Source organism: Natrix helvetica, assembly GCF_964273705.1.
Source record: "Natrix helvetica genome assembly, chromosome: 11".
Lineage (NCBI taxonomy): Eukaryota > Metazoa > Chordata > Lepidosauria > Squamata > Natricidae > Natrix > Natrix helvetica.
The window spans coordinates 5,913,848-5,935,711 of record NC_138562.1 but is presented as its reverse complement, the minus strand read 5'-3'; the positions used below and the strand labels follow the sequence as shown (position 1 = coordinate 5,935,711).

Here is a 21,864-nt window from a genome sequence, read left to right as displayed (position 1 = left end):
TGCAAGATTTTTTTGTGGCAGTTTTTAAACCAATGCCATGGTTGTTAAGCAAACACTGTGATTGTTAAGCAAATTAATGGTTCACTATGGGCATAGTTTTGCAGAAAACTGGATGAAGTTACCAGCTTTTGGCAAAACTGTTATAAAACATACTCACACAATAATGGGGTATTCCAAACATCCGTCTTGTCAAGCTCCCAAAGTACAATCATATCACATGGGGAGCAACTGTCCGATCTTCAGATCCAGAGTGTAAGTCCTCTTTTACAGGTAGGGTGTAACTTTGAATAGTTGCTAAGCAACCAGTTGTAAGCCGAGGATCCTCTTGTTCAAACTTACAAATTTCGAGAGAACTTTTGTGAATCATTCGTGAAGGACGCGGTGGCTCAGTGGCTCAGATGCTGAGTTTGTCAATCAGAAAGGTCGGCAGTTTGGCAGTTCAAATCCCTAGCGCCGCATAATGGATTGAGCTCCCATTACTTTTCCCAGCTTCTGTCAACCTAGCAGTTCGAAAGCACGTAAAAAAATGCAAGTAGAAAAATAGGGACCACCTTTGATGGGAAGGTAACAGTGTTCTGTGCGCCTTTGGCATTTAGTCATGCTGGCCAGATGACCACGGAGACGTCTTCGGACAGTGCTTGCTCTTCAGCTTTGAAACGGAGATGAGCACCACCCCCTAGAGTCAGGAACGACTAGCACATATGTGCAAGGGGAACCTTTACCTTTAACTGCTAAAGCAAAAATATGCCTTCTGACAGGGTTACTGCTTCATTCATTTCCTTTATAAAGTTTGGGATATTGGTTAGGAGTTTTTAAAAAGTCATTAAAAAAAATTCTTCACAGAAGTCTCCTGGCTTGAAATGGAACATGCTGTTATTTTTCAGAATAGATGTGATCTGAAAATTACAGTATACACAATTGCAGGCACCAGTGGTTTTTTTCATTATTTCAAAAATGCATTTCTCAATTAGAATCTAGACCTAGCATAGCATGAATGTTAATAAGTTCAGATGCATCTGTACCTTTCCAAGATTGTTACTATGCCAAACATTTGAAGTACTTTATAGTTATAAGCATTGAATGTTTTTCTAAGCAATTCTTATTTTGAATTGTTTTATATGTTGATTGACAATTTAAGTAGTTGACTTTTTAAAAAGATCAGCAATTAAGTGCAATGATTTTTATTTATTTGTCAAGCATGTATAAGATAACAGATATAAGTATAAACATGATTATGAATACATGAAAATGATACGAATAAATGGGGACATTAGGACAGAGATGGTAGGCACTTTGGTGCGCTTATGCGCGCCCCTTACAGACCTCTTAGGAATGGGGTGAGGTCAACAGTAGACAGTCTAAAGTTAACGTTTTGGGGGTTTGGGGAAGAAACCACAGAGTCAGGTAGAGCATTCCAGGCATTGACCACTCGGTTGCTGAAGTTGTATTTTGTGCAATCGAGTTTGGAGTGGTTTACCTTAAGTTTGTATCTATTGTGTGCTCGTGTATTGCTGCGGTTGAAGCTGAAGTAGTCATTAACAGGTAGGACATTGTAGCAGATAATTTTGTGTACTATGCTTAGGTCAGACGGAAGACGGCATAATTCTAAATTGTCTTAAGCCCAAAATTTCAAGCCTGGTGGCATAAGGGATTTTGTTGCGAGCAGAGGAGTGGAGGGCTCTTCTCGTGAAATATCTCTGGACTCACTCAATGGTGTTAATGTCTGACATGCAGTGGGGTTCCAGACAGATGAGCTGTATTCAAGAATTGGTCTAGTAAATGTTTTGTATGCTCTGGTTAGTTGTACAGTGTTATCAGAGAAGAAGCTACGCAAGATTAGGTTAACAACTCTTAGTGCCTTTTTGGCAATGCTGTTGCAGTGAGCTCTGGCACTTAGGTCATTAGAGATGAGTACTCCAAGGTCCTTGACAGAGTTTTGTTGACTATACACACAGTCCTCGACTTACATAGTCCTTCACTTAACAATTGTGGCAAGAAAAATCATAAAATGGGGCAAAACTTGTTTAGCAACTATCTTGCTTAGCAATAGAAATTTAAGCTCAATTGTGATCATAAGTCAAGAGGACTACTTGTATTGGAGAACAGGTTTCTTCCTTCAAGCAAAGTATGTTATCCTAAGACTTTTGGCTACATCTAGTTATTTTATATAGGCTAACCAGATACCATTCTAGCCACCTGGACTTTGCTGACTTTGCATCTAGCTAATGTTTTGCATAGATTAACAAAACAAAAGAATAATATGACAAATATGGTTACCATATGCCATCGTTTAAGCCAGTTTCACACAGCCAGATCTTAAGAATTCTTGATGTCCTGAATTCTCCAATCAGAATTGCTTAGCAGTTTTGCAATTTGGGGATTGTGGAATTGGAAGCATAAAGCATTGGAAGAAATCCATTGAAAGTTTTTGGATAATTACATGACTCTAAAATGTAAGGCTAGATTTTCATCCTTTCTCTTGGAATTGTTTATTTTACATGAAATTTACTTCTGATATGTTTCTCTAATAGTGCACTTACCCTCTGATTTTCAAGGAGAATATCATGAAGATTATCTGTATACTCCTCCAGGTGAGACTAGAGTATTTCCCTAAATGTCTGCTTCATAACTTTATTGTTTTTGTAGTCAAATAGTTACACCTGATAGCTGCTGCTTTCAACTTCATATTTCTCCCTGCTTTCCAGATCCAGAGTGCGAAACAACCACAGTATTTAATGCAGCTGAATCTACTGCAAATTTGGTAAGCTTTAGTTAAGAATTGAATTGAGAAATTTGGTAAACTTTAATTAAGAACATTAAAATTAGCATGGCCAGAGACTGTTAGTTGTGGTCTGCCAGTGGCCTTCAGAGCTGGCAGCAGAGTCGGATAGCAAGGAGGTTGGGGAGGAACATGGGCCAGTCCTGGAGTCTGGGGAAGGCTCTATTGAGGGCTGTATTGGAGGGAGAGAGGCGGCAAGAGCTATTTACAACTGATTTATGTGTTCCTAACGCTAGTAGAAGGATAAACATTTACGATTGAAGAAGTCTATTCCAAATGTAGAAATTTCCAAATTTCAAAGGATAATTGAGTTCATATAATGTGTTCATTATACGTATTGTATTCTCTTTTGGAAGAAATGTTGAAAGCAAATTCCTTCCATCAAAACAAATGAGGAAAAAATGCAGAGTAATTTTGGGCTGCTAAATAATCTCTATTAAGGAATGGAATAGATCAGAATCTAAAGATCTGGTCTCTAAACTTTCAGTGGGGTGATTTTACCACCCTGAAGTCTCCCCTTAATAGAGGCCGCACTTGCGAGCATTTATCTAATAATTTATATGTCTGTAATAATTTATATAGGGACTCAACGGCTAAGACGCTGAGCTTGTCGATCAGAAAGGTCGGCAGTTCGGCAGTTCGAATCACTAGCGCCACGTAACAGAGTGAGCTCCCATGACTTGTCCCAGCTTCTGCCAACTTAGCAGTTCAAAAGGATGTATAAAATGCAAGTAGAAAAATAGGAACCACCTTTGGTGGGAAGGTAACAGCATTCCGTGTGCCTTCAGCATTTAGTCATGCCGGCCACATGACCACGGAGAAGTCTTTGGACAGCGCTGGCTCTTTGGCTTTGAAACAGAGATGAACACTGCCCTCTAGAGTCGGGAACGACTAGCATATATGTGCAAGGGAAATCGTTACTGTTACCTAATAATTTATATACAACTTAGAAGCATTTATCTGATAATTGCTATCAGCTCTGCTGTGACAAAAGTACAAAGCAGAGTTGCTAAGGGGCTTCTGTGGGGTGCTGGTTTCTATAAGCTAAGGGCAGTTTAAATGGTAATTAAAAGACTCTTTTTACTTTTATATGATCTTCATTAAGAAGATTACGTTGCCTTCTTTTCAGATTCTTTCGGTATTTGTGGTCACAGGAATAAAAAAATAAGATATATTGAATTAGGATCTTTGGGAGATGAAGTGAATCTATTATCTGGGCACATTTTCAGCCATTATATTCCCACGTCTGCTAAAGAACTTCAGGAATGCTAAAATGTGGGTTAAATCCAATTTAATAAAAAGGTTACCATATTTTTCAGAGTATAAGATGCACCTTTTTCCTCCCCAAAAGAGGGTGAAAATCTGGGTGCACCTTATACACTGAATGCAGCATTTTTGGCCTCCCGAAACCCTGCCCCCTTTGCAAAAATTAACATGCAGAAGGACTCTGCGTCGGAGGCAGAGAGGGGGCCAGGGCAATATGGAAGTTATGTGCTGCCTCCAGAGTCTCCAGTGTCAGACAGCAATGAGGCAGAGGAACAGGTTCTCCCTGCCGGAAAGCAGGAACAGTTAAGACAGAAGAGATGATTTGGGGGTAAGGCTTGGAAGTGATTGCTGCTCCCCAATAGAACATAAAGGAGGAGCAAAGGCACCAGAGCCTTTGCAGGAAGCAACTTGGTTCATGCTGGTCAGTTTACCTTCTGAAGCTCTGTTTTGACTCTTTGCTCCATGTGGCCTTGCCAAGCTAATGGCCAATTAAGTCTTTGGCAGCGTTTCAAGGAAGATAAAGGTCTGCTTCATAACTTATCAGTCTTATGCCGAAGGATTTTGGCAGCCTACTGTAGGGCTCTTTATAACTATTTGGCACTCATTATGGGCTGTGAATGAACATAATTCACAGCATTTGAAATAAAAAGAGGGTTTGGGGGGGGACTAAGCATGTGCTTCTTACTGTATCAGTTTACCTAGATCAGAACACTGTTAGAACCTCAAAAAAGCAATTTCCAACCATGGCACTGTCATATAATACCCGTTGTAATAGTAGTATAAATTTTTACCAGCTTGCACAAAGTAATGAAAATGGTGCTCGCTCAGGTGGGTTGCGCAAAATAGTTGCCAGCTTCCCTACTTTGTAGTGGCTCAGCTGCTTAGGACAATTCGGCATGGCTAGCTCAGCGTGGCCAGCGTGATGCGGCCAGCTCATCACCACCAACTCACCTCTGCCAACTCATCATTCCCAAGTTGTGGGACAATTCAACACAGCAAATTTGCCATGGGGACAACTCACCACCGCATGGCCTGAACACCACTGCTACTCTGCGCTGTGCCCATACATTCACTCACTTGCTCACCTGACTCTCCTCTGGTGGGAACCCTTAGCCACAGAGGTGGCATTCAGCAGGTTCTGACCAGTTCTGGAGAACCGGTAACAGAAATTTTGAGTAATTTGGGGAACTGGTAAATACCACCTATTCCGACTATTCGGTGCCTCCTGAGTCCCAACTGATTGGGAGGGAATGTGGATTTTGCAGTATCCTTCCCATAGAGGGGGAAGGGAATGGAGATTTTGCAGTATCCTTCCCCTGGAGTGGGGAAGGAATGGAGATTTGGCAGTATCCTTTCCCTGGAGCGAGGAGGGAATGGGGATTTTGCAGTATCCTTCCCCTGGAGTGGGGAGGGAATGTGGATTTTGCAGTATCCTTCCCCTGGAGCGAGGAGGGAATGGAGATTTTGCAGTATCCTTCCCCTGGAGTGGGGAGGGAATGGAGATTTTACAGTATCCTTCCCCTGGAGTGGGGAGGGAATGTGGATTTTGCAGTATCCTTCCCCTGGAGTGGGGAGGAAATGGGGATTTTGCAGTATCCTTCCCCTGGAGTGGGGAGGGAATGGGGATTTTGCAGTATCCTTCCCCTGGAGTGGGGAGGAAATGGGGATTTTGCAGTATCCTTCCCCTGGAGTGGGGAGGGAATGGAGATTTTGCAGTATCCTTCCCCTGGAGTGGGGAGGGAATGGAGATTTTGCAGTATCCTTCCCCTGGAGTGGGGAGGGAATGTGGATTTTGCAGTATCCTTCTCCCTGGAGTGGGGTGGGAATGGAGATTTTGCAGTATCCTTCCCCTGGAGTGGGGAGGAAATGGGGATTTTGCAGTATCCTTCTCCTGCCATGTCCATCAAGCCATGCCCACCAAGCCATGCCCACAGAACCAGTAGTAAAAAAAATTGAATCCCACTACTGCTTAGCCACCACCGCTGGTCTGCACTCTGCCCAACTGCTCTCTCGCCCACCTGCCTTGCTCTCCCTCCAGCCACCCATGGTTAGTTGTCCCTACAGTGAAGAGGCCATGTTGAGTTGTCCTGCAACAACTTGGTAATGATGAGTTGGCAGAGGCACGCTGGCCATACCAACCTGTCCCATGTTGGAAGACATCTTGGCCAAGGAACCAACTTATGTTGGCATGCAGTCCATAAACAGCGTTTTCTCACTGCCTGCTCAAACGATAGCAGCATGGTTTCCTTAGCTACCTTTCCAGTAAGCAGTACCTGGGTGTTGGGGATTTTTATTATCGGCCTCAGTTTTGTCTCTGACTTATGGAGCAGACAATAATTTGATTTTAACATTTTACAGATTGGGAGACCCTGCGCGGTTATTGGATTTGTTAGCAATTGTAAGATCTTAATCTTACAGCTTTAAACACTAATTTGTTTCTTAGCCAGATGGTTTTTATGTGTAATTATGAAGTGGAAATTTGTTACCTCATGTAGTAAAAGAATGGTATATCATCTGTAACAAACAGTGTTAAACAATGTAAGAGTGCTGGGAAGAACACTAGGAAAAAAATGCCCTTCAGATAAAACAGATTCACTTAACGACTGCTACAAAACAGGTTGTAGATCAGGCATTGTCACATGGTAACCCATTTAACAACAGCAAAGACTTATGGCTGTAATTCCAGGATCAATTACTTTTATAAGTTGAGAACTACTGGCACTTATGTAATAACCGTTTAGTTGCTGGCTAACTTATTTTGGGAGGGTTTATGTCAGGGGTGTCCAAACTTGGGAACTTTAAGACTTGTGGACTTCAACTCCCAGAATTCCCCAGCCAGCCATGCTGGCTGGGGAATTCTGGGAGTTAAAGTCCTCAAGTCTTTAAGTTCCCAAGTTTGGACACCCCTGGTTTATGTCCACTTTTCTGAATGTTTTCAAAAGTTGTCTTTGTTTTTTTCCTCTTTACAAATAAGAGATCCAGTTGTAGCTAAGCCCAATAGAATATGCCAAAAAACTGATATATCTTGCTCTTCCTCCCTCCACATGGCTCCCAAAGCTAGCTTACATGATAAATGTTTAGCACAGAAAGATAACTATTGGGTTGTGATGGAGTTGAAATGCTGCTCCATACGTCAAAGATGCAAATAAAGGAGAATGTTAGTAGCTCAGGGTTGAAATGAGTGGTCCTTGGTGCTCTCTGAGCTTGCTTGTTTTCTTGCAGAGGTTTCATTACCCAAACTCGGTAACGTTATCAGTGCAGCACTGATGACGTTATCAAGCTTGGATAATAAACGTCTGCAAGAAAACAAGCAAGCACAGAGAGCACCAAGGACCCCTCATAGTTCAGGGAACTGCCTGCTGATGTACTTTCTTGGCTCAGACTTTATTGACCTGCTGCCTTTTGGATTTGCATGCTCTATGGAAATCATAAGGGACACAGTGGCTCAGGGGCTAAGATGCTGAGCTTGTGGATCAGAAAGATTGGCAGTTCGGAGGTTCGAATCCCTAGCACCACATAATGGAGTGAGCTCCCCTTACTTGTCCCAGCTTCTGCCAACTGAGTAGTTCGAAAGCACATAAAAATGCAAGTAGAAAAATAGGGACCACCTTTGGTGGGAAGGTAACAGCGTTCCGTGCACCTTTGGCGTTTAGCCATGCCGGCCAAATGATCATGGAGATGTCTTCGGACACCGCTGGCTGTTCGGCTTTGAAACAGAGATGAGCACTGCCCCCTAGAGTCAGGAACAACTAGCACATATGTGTGAAGGGAACCTTTACCTTATAGAAATAATAAACCTGAAGTCCAGAATATTTGAATGGCACCAGTTTGAGCAAAACAGGATTGCAGAAACCATGTTCTGAAGTAGCTGCATATCAGGACGTAAATCCTTGTCTTGAGGTGGATTTGGATAATGGGATTCAACAGAAAACAAAATGCAGAGTTTGGCACAGAACATCCATATTCAAAGACTTAGCCACTTTAATCTCTCTGAACACTTTTATAATAGCTCTTGTTTTTCATTAGCCCAAATGACCCTTTAATAACATAGCATAAGGTTGATTCTCATTTCTCTCCCTCTTTCTTTTTAAAATGAATTGTCTGGCCTCTGCAGGATGCAGGAGCAAACTGTGTCTCTTCTCAGGAATCATCTACCTCCTTCAGTTACTCTCAGAAGGTAAATTTCCGTGAGGACGTAACTTGGCATCAAGAAGAGTTTCACTGTCCAGAAGATCTCAAAAATGTTCGTGAAGCATACATTTTAACTTAACTTTGATAAAAGAAGTAAGACATTTAGCTAACTAAAATGGAAATTCGCTATTGAATTTCTTCCAAAGTTCTCTTCAACACTCCAGTGCAGTGTTTCTCAACCTCAACTTCTTTAAGATGTGTGGACCATGTCATATAAAAGATGTTAATGGAGAATGGAGTTAGAGCAACAAGGATGATTAGGAGCCTGGAGACTAAACATATGAAGAACAGTTGCAGGTATTGGGTATATCTAATTTAATGAAAAGAAGGACTAGGGAAGACATGATAGCAGTCTTCCAATATCTCAGGGGCTGCCAGAAAGAAAAGGGAGTCAAGCTATTCTCCAATGCACTTGAAGGCAGGACAAGAAGCAACAGATGGAAACTGATCAAGAAGAGAAGTAATCTAGAACTTAGACATTTCCTGACAGAACAATTAACCAGTGGAACAGCTTGCCTTTTAGAAATTGTGGGAGCTCCATCACTGGAGATTTTAAAGAAGATATTGGACAGTCACTTACCTGGAATGGTATATGGTCTTCTGCTTGAGCAGTGGATTGAACTAAAAGAGCTCCTTCCAATTCTGTTATTCTGTGACTTCAGCTCGCAGAATTGGCTAGCAAGGGAATTCTGGGAGTTGAAGTCCACACCTCGTAAAGTTGCTGAGGTTGAGAGTGTTTAATGTGACTTTAGGAGAAAGTTATTACATTTAAGTGGATTAATCACAGTGATTTTATTGACCATAGTATTTAGTTACTCTGTCTGCCATATCATTCAAAGACCAATTTAGTTACTTTCTCTGCCATATTCCAAGGATGTCCCTTCTTCCCCAATGGTGCCCCCCAACCAGGGGTGGGTTCCTGCCACCATCACTACCGGTTCAGTGCCCGAAAAATTTTGTGTATGCGCACAACATTAAAAAAGGGGGAAAATACATTTTCTTTTCAATGAAGATTGTTCTGTGCATGTGCAGAACAGAAAATCAAGATGGTGCCACGGAGGATAGAACCGGTACGGTCAGAATTACTACCTACCTACTTTGGCCGAACCATACCGTACTGGTAGGGACCCACCTCTGCCCCCAATCCAGCTGCTTCAAAGCTGTGTCATCTATACAACCACGACGACTTTCTTAAAGGCTAGAGTAGTTTGAAGAAAAATAGGAAAATTGCTAATGTTTTGTGTCAGATGGTGCCTGGTTACAGCAGACATCTGTGTAATTTACCTCAGAAAATTCATACTCCATGAGGCTGACAAAATTAAGGATGTTTTAAAATTAAAGTCACTTGGCCCATATGGCATTCAGATAAGAGGTTTAAAAGTGGATTTTTGCCTATTAATTATTTATTAATTTATTACAAGTATTGCTTGTTTATTAAATTTATACACAGCTCATTTCATTCACTGATGCAACTCCTATCAGCATGCATGCTGGTAATGCCAAACTACGTTTTATTGTTACACTCAAACTGGGTTACTTAAACGGAAATCTATTAATTGCATCAGAAGATACTTCATCCTGCAAAATCATTTGTTCCCAGGATGCCTTGTATTTTATATATGAATTGCACCATTTGGCGAAAAGATGCTGACCTTTCTGCCTTTTCCTTCATAGGTTATGGTAAATTCCGCCATTATATCCAGCTCTTCCTGTGTCAATACCGCTCCAGCTGCCATTTTCTCTTCCAGCTGCAGTGCTTCCACGCAAGTCACTATCACTGCATCTACCCCCCAGAATTCTGTGCCACCAATCTTAGTAACCTCTTCTGTGGGAAGGCCAGGTGGAGTATTGATTTCACTTTTGAAGTATTTCTGGAAAATGCTTTTGAGTTTGTGGTTCCTCATCACCAGGCAGTTTTTGAATCAGAATAGCTGTTTAGTCCCTAGAAGGCATTGAAGTAAGTTCACTTGATCTTCTGGAAGTGTCAAATGTATTTAGGCAATAAAGTTACAGGGAAGAAGAACAATCAATCAATGCAACAGCTTGTTCCATCGCTGGAGGTTTTCAAGGGTAGACTAGACAACCACTTCACTGAGATGGTATAAGGTCTCCTGCCTTGAGTTGGGTTGGACCAGAAGACCTCCATAGTCTTTTTCAACCATATGATTTTAAGTCAAATCCTTCAGAATGGGGATTCGTTATATTGAGATTAAGGGGCTCGTTATATTGTGTTGTTTCATCTATGCATGGAAAATGTTGACTTCGTTCCATATTTTCGAAGATACTTGGCAGACGCAGCCAAGATCAGATTTGTTTAAGTTCTCAGTTTGACTTGGATTGTTGATCCAGGTTCAATTCATTTTGGGAACACTGAGTGGGATTACTTAGATATCCCCAATGGATTCATTGCATACATTTCAAGGTCTGTTTTGTGCATTCCACTGCTTTCAAAATTAATGTAACATTTCTCTCCCCATTTTTTCAAATAGTGGTGTCTGTGTATCAGTCACCTCCCCTTCCTCCTGTCAGTGATGTGGGGGAAAATGGCAGTATTACACCCCCTTATTCTTGTGATCCAAGTGGAAGTGACCTGCCTAGAGGTAAGATATCATTTCCCCTGATGCGTGGGAGTAATTTTAGCTGTGTAAAATGAGTCAATTCTAGAGATGCTTATGGAATTACATTTTATTATATGCATTAACTAGTTTGGACTATCCAAATGCAATGTGGGACTTCATTATCTAGCAGGTTTTCAATGCCAGAAACTTCTGATTCAGTTATTTTGGCTTGGATAAATCTTTCAAAATATTTTTAAAGGCATATTTTTGTAAGAGTATGCCTTTAAAATATGTAGTTGTATTAAATGTACTTTTGCTTAACTGCTGTGACAAGGGAAACATAATCATAAATGTATCCAAGTGTTTGGAATACAGATTGAAATAAACCAACTGGTTGTGTCTCTCTAAGCTTGGCGTTGGGGCAGTGGTGAAATTCAATTTTTTTTTACTACTGGATCTGTGGGTGTGGCTTAGTGGGTGTGGCAGGGGAAGGATATTGCAAAATCTCCATTCCCCACTCCAGGGGAAGGATATTGCAAAATCTCCATTCCCTCCCCACTCTGGGGCCAGCCAGAGGTATTAGTTTCCGAACTACTCAAAATGTCTGCTACCGGCTCTCCAGAACCTGCTGAATTTCACTCCTGTGTTGGGGCTATCTGAATTTCCCCGGTGTAAAAAGCTATACATCAAACACATTACAAAAGGGAATGGATTAGGAAAGTGAACTCCAATTATATGGTTCTTCCTTTCCAAATCTACTAGAAAGTAAATGTTGAGGCTGTTTTGCAAAGAAAACAAGGTTTTTAATAGGAACTCCATGACTTCAAAGTTGTCTTTCGGTTGAAGTTTGCAAATAGGGAGTCCTTGGGTTATGACCATTTGTTCAGCAACTGTTGAAAGTTACAATAGCGCTGAACTCCTGGTATTTATGACCGGTTGTCAAGAGTTTTTATTTATGTTTTTTTTTATTTATGTTTTATTTATTTTATTTACTTTGTCAAAATGTAAAAATAACAGGTATAAGTATAAACATAAGTATGAACACAGTAAATGGGTACAAATAAATAGGGACAGTAGGACAGGGATGGTCGGCACGCTGGTGCGCTTATGCACGGACCCCTTACAGACCTCTTAGGAATGGGGTGAGGTCAACAGTAGTCAGTCTTAGGTTAAACTTATGGTGGTAACAACAGAGTCAGGTAGTGCATTCCAGGCATTGACCACTGTGGCTGTTTTGACTCTTGTGGCATCCCCACAGTTACGTGACTGTGATTTCTGATGTTCCCTAAGAGCATCCCACAAACAAAGTCAATGGGGAAGCCAACAGAAATCCTTAGAAAAGAGATACAAATAGAAAGAGAAAGAAACAAAGTATAAAATAAATAACTCAGACGACACATTATTGAATTGGGGGGAGGAAATAGGAAAGTATTAAAATACAAGTATACAAGTAAAAAATGATACAAGTGGAATTATTGTTAGAAACAAAATATAACAGAGAAAATTATTTGTATGAAAATATAAAGTTGGGATTGCTGAAATGCCACCCCAAAAACCCATCAGAGAAAGTAAATAAGCAAGGGCAACAACGGAAAAGAGGAAGGATGAGGAGGGAAAGGAAGAAAGGGTAAAGCAGAGGGAGTAAGGGAGGGGAAGTAAGAGTAGGAGAGAGGGGAAGGAGGAGGAGAAGAGAGGAGGAGGGAGGAGGAGGGAGGAGAAGAGAGGGGAAGAAGAAGGGGGAAAGGAGAGGAGGAAAAACGTAAGGGAGGGGAATTAAGAGTAGGAGAGAGGGGAAGAGGGGAGGAAGAAAAGAGGAAGGAGAGGAGGAAAGAAGAAGGCAGAGAAGGGAGGTTGAGAAGAGAGAAAGGAGCAAGGTTGTTGCAAAATAAGATGGAGGCATGGGGTGGCAAGAAAGTGACCCAAACTGTATTCTATATATTTGTAAGAAAATAATGATAAAGATTAATGACGAATAAATAAATGTTAATAGCAATTATAAGAATGTATATTTGTGAATGAATTTGCCGGAGAAAAATAAAAAAAACTTTTATCTAAAAAAAAAGTCAAAAGTTGCACTCCTTGCTTAAAAACAGCCTGCTCACGTGATATCACACTTTATGACCATGTCTCTTAGCAATGGCGGTTCCAATCCCAATTGCCATTGTCTGCTGAGGTCTACCTGCACAGGGTGGGTCAGGAATTGGCTGTAATCAAAATAAATTGGAAGCCAGCGACAGGGCTATCTACTTGCCTCAATTCTATATTTGCAAATAGAATGTATGTCGTATTAGATTTTTAAAAGGATATAACAATTGACCATGCTTTGAAATGCTGATGTTAATAAATATAAGTTGAATAACAGGGCAGGAAGGGACCTTGGAGGTCTTCAAGTCTGACGCCCTGCTTAGGCAGGAAACCCAAATATTTCAGACAAATGGTTGCCCAATCTCTCCTAAGTATCATTTGCAAATAGAAAGTGTGTTGTGTGTTGTATTAAGTTTTTAAAAAGGTATAACAGTATTAACCATGCTTTTGAAATGTGGATGCTAATAGGTGTAGCATTAATTGGATTTTACATTCAAAACTTAATAAGCAGCTGCAAATTACTGTGCAAAGAAGGTTTCTGTTTTTAGCTGAATATTTAACGCTGAAGTTTCCACTAGATTGTGCCTTATTGTTGCTTGTGCATGTTGCAAAAGAAACAGCAAGTGCACAAAAAGCAAAATAGGCAACAACAGCTTAAAAAGGAAAACGGGCTATTCAGTTTCCAGCTTCCCCCTTGTTGTGCTTCAGCTGATTTGTGGTGTTACATAAACATTTAGGACAGGGAGTTCTAACATTCAATGGTTTAAAAGTAAAGGATACAATAGAAAAGGTGAAATAAATTGCAGAAAAATGACTCAATAATAATTGTATTTTGCCCATGCTGTGCTCTGTCCTAACAGTTGGCATGTAATAATTTTTGTGAGAAGCCGAGCTGGGAAATTTAGATGCTTTAGTTGTTTTTCCAGGTGTTATGCACCTTCTTTTTTTGTTTTTATTCCTTGATAGTCTATGCTTGTAATGGTGAACCTATGGCACGCATGCCACAGGTGGCACACCGAGCCATTTGTTAAGGCACATCAGGCGTTGCCCTGTCAGCTCCAGTGCCCATGCGCACGCTGGCCAGCTGACTTCGGCCCTCATTTTGGGCCATTTTTCACCCTCCAGAGGCTCCAGGGAGGCTTCCGGAGGGCCTCGGGGTGGGGTGGGGGGTGGAGGCCATTTTTGCCCTCCCCAGGCTCCTAGAAAGCCTCTGGAGCCTGGAGAGGGGGAAAAACAGGTCCATCACGCGAACCGGAAGTCCATTCCCAAACGTCCTGTTTGCACAGAAAGCGGGGGGGAGGGTGGGGGGGTCATATGCACGGGGGGTCGCACACATAGAATTATGGGTGTGGGCATGCCAGTGGTGGGATTCAGCCAGTTCGCACCTATTTGGGAGAATCGGTTCTTAACTTTTTAAGAGGTTCGGAGAACCGGTTGTTGGAAGAAATCTCCTTTTGCTTTTTCCCACTTCACAGGGCTAATCCTGTAAGGAAGGCAGGAAGGAAGGAAACATCCTGGTGTTGTTTCTAGCTTAATCTTTATTGCCCTGCTTACAGAAACTGCCTCTCCGGTTAACCCTTATGACATTGTAGCAGCTAAGGCAAAGCTCCCATCGACCTGAGTGATGTTGAGTTGGCCATGCTCACACGGTCACATGACCACCAAGCCCCGCCTACCCACCTGGTCATTAGGACAGAGAACCGGTTCTTAAATTATTTGAATCCCACCACTGGGGCATGCCTGTGCACGACACCCCCCCCCCCCCGTACTCTCCTTGCTTTTGGCATGCGATGAGAAAAAGGTTAGCCATCACTGCTCTATACATTCCAGATTTTGATTCATCCGATGTCATGGGTACCTCTCCTACTGGTAGTCCTTGGCTTACAACCGTTCTGAAAAAAAGTGATTTATGACAGGTGCTCACACTTGCAACTTTTGCAACATCCCCATGTCATGTGAGCAAAATTTGGTTGCTTGGCAACTGGCATTTGCAGCATCCCAGGGTCACGAGAACTCAGTTTGCGACCTCCCCAACAAACCTCTGACCAGCAGAGTCAATGGGGGAAGCTGGATTCACTTAATGGCTGCATGATTCACTTAGCAACTGCAGAGATCAACTTAACAATTGTGGCAAAATTAGGCGTGACTTACTTAACAGCTGCCTTGCTTATCAGCCAAAATTCTGGTTGCAATTGTGGTTATCAACTGCAGTGATTCACTTAACAAACATGGCAAAAATAGTTGCAAAATCAGGCGTGTCTCACTTAACAACTGCCTTGGTTAGCAAGGGAAATGTTGATCCCAGTTGGGGTCATAATTCAAGGACTGCCTGTATTTGTAGATACAGCTAAAAAACCACCACAGTGCTCTCTCCCAGTACAGAATTAATCAAGCTAACAGATTTTTCTAAAATTGACTTTCTTTTCATAACCGCAGTTGTTTAATAAACTAATATTTAAATGCTAACTACCATATTTTTCGGAGTATAAGACGCTCCGAAGTATAAGACGCATCTAGCCTTTAGGGAGGAAAATGAGGGGGGGGGGGTGTAAATCTGCCTCTGCCTCCCAGCAATTTGCCTCCTTGCAGCAAACAGCAAACAGTACAGATGATATACACTGTTTGTGGTGTTACATTTCAGACTATACTTGTACAGATGCTGTTAAAATTGATCTGGCTTTCTGGAAGTATACGCTATTCTCTGCTATTTATAAGAAGATGCAATAGCATTGGACCTCTTCAGTTCAAGAATTTATTTTAAAAAGCTTCATTTTGTTGTGTAGAACAATAATAAAGCAGTCTTTAAAAAATAAGTCTAATAATTTAGGCATTTATAGTTCTTGACTTACCTCCTTGCAGCAAACAGCAAACAGCTATTTCAGTGTAGCCTGATTAGCACAAGAAAAAAAAATCTGCCTCTGCCTCCCAGCAATTTGCCTCCTTGCAGCAAACAGCAACAGCCCCTTTCAATTTCAGTTTCAGCATGGGCTTCCTGGTGATCAGCTGTTTCAGGCTGCAGGGATTGCCGCCTCCGCAAGCCCCATTTTCCCGTTTGCTGCAAGGAGGTAAATTGCTGGGAGGCAGAGGCCAAAGGGTGGGGGACGGTGTGAGGACGTGGCTACATTTGGTGTGTAAGACGCACCCAAATGTTCACCCTCTTTTTTGGGGGGCGGGGGAAGTGCATCTTATACTCTGAAAAATACGGTATATGAAAGAAAATATCTGTAAAGTCATTTTATACGAACTGGTGGACAAACATGAGAAAAATGCAAATATTCACACCTCCTAGGATGCATATGAAATGTAGTGACCAAGTTCTTCTCTTTTTTTAGATCCAAAGGTTTTGCAGTATTATTTTAATTTGGGCCTGCAGGTAAGTGCTCTAATACAAGTCTAGTGGTACAACCACCTTTTGTGAGAGTGGGGTGTCAGTCTTTGGGAGACACAGATGTTTTTCAAAATTTTTCTGAAGTCTGACAGGGAATCCTTTGCTTGAAGTCTACACAAGATCTGGCGCTTTTCTTTAAAGATTGTAAATACATTGCTTTTATCCATGCTGGCTTCTTAAGCTGCTGCTCTCTAACTGGGTAAATATTGGAGGGGTGCTGAAAAGCAGCATTGATGGGTATGACAAGAGTTATATTACTTCCTTAAAGCATACCCACTTTCTTTTTTTGTTAATGTTTACAAAAGAAATAGATGCCCATTCTTCTTCTGTATTATTTGTCTCTTGAATAAGGCACAGAAAAAATAATTTCTGCTCCATTGTAAAGATTGTTGTTGTTTTAACCACTTAGTTGTGTCCAATTCTTGCCCGCTTTGTAGCCTCTTCTTTCAGTTGTAGCACAGCTTCACAGTTTGTAGCACAGCTTCTTTCAGTTGTTGGATGGCATTTTTGTATCAGATTTGCAACAGCACTTCAATAGTATTTAGACTTCTATACCAATCCCCAGTGTTTTACAGCTCTCTCTAAGCGGTTTACAGAGTCAGCACATTACCCCACAACAATCTGGGTCCTCATTTTACCCACCTGGGAAGGATGGAAAGCCGAATCAGTCCTGAACCGGTCAGGATCGAACTCCTGACAGAGTTAGCCTGCAATATTGCATTCTAACCACTGTGCCACAGTGGTTATTATAAGTAACTAACTGATAACTCGGTGTTGCCCAGGTATTTATAGACGTCAAAGTGTTGTGTCTTACAGGGAGTCATTGAGAGGAGCCTTTGTTCCCTGTACTCCCATGCCCATCATCCCTGCCCTCTCCCTTCCCCCTCCCATGCGCTCCTCTTTCCTGCCCTGTTTATGATCCTGGCACTTTGCCCCAAATCCATCAGGTCTTCCCCATTGGTCCACTGGAGGGCGAACGTCACGGCTAGCTTTCCAGAGGAAGCAGCGAAGGAACTGACCTCACAAACAATTGCCATTCTAGGATGCCACACTTGCTCTCCCTAACGGGCCAGGTGTTCCAGAGTTATGCTGGAACACACCACACACACATGCACACCAGAGGTGTCTTCCCACCCCCTCAGTATTTCTTTCCAGAGGGTAAGTCATCTGTGTACCAAGTGGTTGGAATTGCTTGAGGCGCTCCAGAGTTATGCTGGAACATACATACATACATACATACATACATACATACATACATACATACCAGTGGTGGGTTCCTCCCGGATCGCACCGGATCGCGCGCGCTCCCTTTCAGCGCTCCACCTGGCTTGCACGCTCCCTTTCAGCGCTCCACCTGGCTTGCGCGCTCCCTTTCAGCGCTCCACCTGGCTTGCGCGCTCCCTTTCAGCGCTCCACCTGGCTCTCGGGCTCCCTTCCGGCGCTGAAACCGGAAGTACAGTTTTGCCCGGCCCTGGCGAAGCAACGACGCCTGTCTGCGCTCCACCAGCTCGGCTGGGAACGGAGATGTTTCCTCAGCGGAGCGGAGCGCCTGAAAGGCGCTCCGCTCCGCTGAGGAAACATCTCCGTTCCCAGCCGAGCTGGTGGAGCGCAGACAGGCATCGTTGCTTCGCCAGGGGCGGGGCAAGACTGTACTTCCGGTTTCAGCGCCGGAAGGGAGCGCGAGAGCCAGGTGGAGCGCTGAAAGGGAGCGCGCGCGATCCGGTGCGATCCAGCAGGAACCCACCACTGATACATACATACATACATACATACATACATACATACAGACTACATACATACATTTTTATACAGAGAGAGAGGGGATACTGTAACTAAACAGTTTCTAAAGAGCAAATAGCTCAAATGCAGGAATCCCTGTAACCTTACCTTTCCCATCTCAAATAAATCTTGCTAAAGAGAAGAAAATTCAGGGATAGAATTAGGTTTTAGGTAGCCTCTGCAGATTGACCACACTTTAGCACAAAGATTCCTGTTAATGGTCTGCGGACTAGGATTAAGCTGTGTTTTGCCCTCGATCCAGTGTCTTGTGTAAAGCAATTGATTTATGCAGGGCACTTCTTAAGTAGATCTAAAGAGGCGGATTTTACCAGATACTTTCTCAGTCTGGGCAGCAGTAGCTCACCTATTTAAATTTTTCTTGCCTTGAATTGTGCTAGTATTACCACCAGACCTGCTGGAACCCCGTGATGTTTGTGCAGCAAACACCGTCACCACCGCCTCACGTGGAAACCTGCCAGACTTATTCAGAGCAAGTGTCTGTGGTGGATTCATCAACGCCTCTGCCTTACAACGACGTAGGGAGGAACGATCTGCGTCAGATGCCTGCAGACTCCTCATCAACCGGTTGGTCTCCCTCTATTTTAAGTTTAAGAAGGTTGAGTTGACTGTCACCAACTTAAATTTGGCACAGCAAGTTGAACTGCTAGGTTGGCAGGAACTGGGCGAGGATCGCGTGGCACCTGGGTCTCGAACCTGGGCCGCCGGCTTTCCAGCCAACAAGCTCAGCCTCTTAACCAGTGGTTGGTTCCTACCGGTTCGGACTAGTTTGGCTGAACCAGCAGTGGTTTGGTGGCCTGGGTCGCTGGAACCAGCAACGACCCAGGCCAGCCCCCCCCCGAACTGATTCGCCGGGTGCCGCCGTAGGTGCCGCCATCTTGTTTTTCACAATTTGTATTGCACTGTGCATGCATGCACAAACGTGCCCACGAGCAAACCGGCAGTAGTGCCTGCTGGAACCCACCCCCTGCTCTTAACCACTGAGTCAATTTACCGCCCTGAATAACTTAAAGTGATAAACATATTTAGCTTCAATTCCTGATGACTTGTCAGGACATAGTTATGTAACAAGAGGGAAGTAATTTTCTGTTTCCTTTTTTTGTCTGTGTAGTCTCTAATTGTGGGACTCACCTGTTGTAAATATAGGTGGTCCTTGACTTGTTTGTTTATGACCGTTCAAAGATACAACAGCACTGTGGGGAAAAAAGTGATTTATGATTTACGTTTTTCACACTTAAGACTGTTGCAGCATTCCCGTGGTCATATGATAAAAATATGGACGATTGGCAACTGGTTCATATTTCTGAAGGGTTTTATGATCTTCTGACAAGCAAAGCCACTGGGGAAGCCAGATTCATTTAATGAGTGCAGTGATACACTTAATAACTGTGGCAAGAAAGGCCTGGCAGATTGCGGCAAAACTCACTTGACAACTGTCTCCTTTAGCCACAGAAATTTTGGGCTCAATTATGGTCATAATAAGTTGAGGACTACCTGTACTTCTCCGTGTAGTTTTTAAATATCGGTCAGACCTTCAAAAGAAGATTGAGCTTCTACCTACTTTAGGCCAGGCAATCAAGTCAGCTTCTCAGTTATCCTGAGTTTTGGATTATAGATTCCTTCAATAATCCATTTATAAATCAGCCACTTTCCTATTTTAATAATGCTTCTTTCCAGACTTTGCAGTAATACTAACATATTTTCTCCCTGAGGAGCATGGACGGGGGGAAAAGACAGCTGTGGTGAAAAATAGCATTTTTCATTCTGATAAGAAAAATGAACCGTTCCCTTTGCTGCCAGGAGATATTCCTTGAAGCTGCTCTGAGATTTTGTTTTGTTTTGTTTTCTTAAAAAAGAAAAATCTCAGGGAAAGCAATTCTGTGGCAGAACATGTGACACACAGTTCATCGTGGAAAGGTTCCTCTCTAGCGCATATTTCAGTTCACACTAAAAACTGTTGGAACATAGATTTAGTCAATCGTTGGGATCGCTGAATTAAGTATTTGCTTTGCAGTTATGGCATTCCAGGAATGGAATTTCATGCTTCAACCTGAGTAACAGCGGCAATAATTTGCTTTCTGTTTTTGCTATGTGTGGTCCCATACAATGTGTGCTGTGGAAAAGATGAGGACTTTATGTTGTTGTTGTTAGTTGCGAAGTTGTGTCCGACCTATCGTGGACAACGTTCCTCCAGGCCTTCCTGTCCTCTACCATCCCCCGGAGTCCATTTAAGCTCACGCCGACTGCTTCAGTGACTCCATCCAGCCACCTCATTCTCTGTCGTCCCCTTCTTCTTTTGCCCTCCATCATTCCCAGCATGAGGCTCTTCTCCTGTGAGTCCTTCCTTCTCATTAGTTGGCCAAAGTATTTGAGTTTCCTCTTCAGGATCTGGCCTTCTGAAGAGCAGTCAGGGTTGATCTCCTCTAGGACTGACCTTTCTGTGTTGACGATCTGGTGATGTCCATGTGTAGTCATCTCTTGGGTTGTTGGAAAAGAGTGTTTGCTATGACCATCATATTCTCTTGACAAAATTCTATCAGCCTGTGCCCTGCTTTGTTTTCTACTCCAAGGCTAAACTTGCCTGTTATTCCTGTTATCTTTTGGCTTCCTACTTTAGCATTCCAATCCCCTGTGATGATGATGAAGGACATCAAATTTTTGGTGTTGTTTCTATAAGGTGCTGCAGGGCTTCACAGAATCGGTCAATTTCATCCTGTTCAGCACCAGTGTTTGGGGCATAGACTTGGACTGCTGTGATGTTGAATGGTTTGTAGTTTTATGTATTTAGCTAAAATTGGCATTCTTGCCAATTGCGATATGTCCTGTACATGTAGTCCTTGACTTTGTCCACAACTGAGCACAACATTACCATTGCTGAGTAGGATTTGTGCCATTTTACAACCTGTCTTGCCGCTGTTGTTAAGGGATTCACTGCAGTTCTTAACTAACTCACACGGTTGTTAAGTGGGGATGAAGAAAATGGAGGCCTCGACACATCTGTACATCAGATTTAATTCAGTGGTTCTCAACCTGTGGTCTGTGGATCCCTGGGGGCATGCACTCTCGTTTCACTCGCACCAGATACATACCAGACACACCTGCACTGTTCAATGTAAATTGCTTCTCACGCATGTGTAGAACAATTTACAGTGAACTGCACATGTGCAGTCACTAAAAACCAAAATGTTGGCGGCCCAGCAGTGATGAGGGAACCGGTTCGGGGGCGTGGCAGCCCTGGGTCACTGCTGGTTCTGCAACCTAGGCCTGAATTCCACTACCAGTTCAGCTGAACTGGGCTGAAACGGGAGCAACCCGCCTCTGCCTGGGCGTCCAGGATATCATCACAGAGGGTCCATGAAGGCTTGAAGAAAGTATTGTCAACTTGCAAAACGTTTCCATGACTACTATCAAGTTGACATAGAAAAAGGGAGGAAAGGGAGGAGAATTCCATGCATACCTTTGGCCAGAGTCAGGTCTCATATTCCTACAGCTGGCATGTGAAATGCGCATGGTCATAGCCTGCTATAGTACCTTGTTGGTGGATGTGATTTATGACACAGAGAGAAGGGAGGGGATACAGTGGTAAAGTTCAAATGCAATTAAGCAAAAATCAGTTTAGGCTCCACAGAAGAACACGGCAAAATGTTGATCCTAATAAATGAATGGATTTCTTTTGAACTTTGTCTCGAGGCTCATAAATTAATTAGGTCATTCTTTGGAAACTTCACAGAGAGCTGATGATGATTTAAATGTTTTTTGGGGGGGTCCATGGCCATGGTCCGTGGGCACAAAAGGTATTT

General features: G+C 42.8%; 1 protein-coding gene across 2 annotated transcripts in view; it reads left to right on the top strand.

The window, feature by feature from the left end:
• The window catches only part of LOC309397717 (UDP-N-acetylglucosamine transferase subunit ALG13-like), a 59,595-nt gene that overhangs the window by 36,234 nt on the left and 1,497 nt on the right, over nt 1-21,864 (top strand). The window contains exons 17-23 of one of the 2 annotated variants that reach the window (XM_081963980.1): nt 2,532-2,591; nt 2,706-2,761; nt 8,160-8,222; nt 9,911-10,076; nt 10,726-10,836; nt 16,212-16,252; nt 18,445-18,631. In XM_081963980.1, the coding sequence (XP_081820106.1) occupies nt 2,532-2,591; nt 2,706-2,761; nt 8,160-8,222; nt 9,911-10,076; nt 10,726-10,836; nt 16,212-16,252; nt 18,445-18,631 (684 nt within the window). Of the gene's footprint in view, nt 1-2,531; nt 2,592-2,705; nt 2,762-8,159; nt 8,289-9,910; nt 10,077-10,725; nt 10,837-16,211; nt 16,253-18,444; nt 18,632-21,864 lie in introns of both variants that reach the window. The other variant, XM_081963979.1, reaches the window with a different exon arrangement.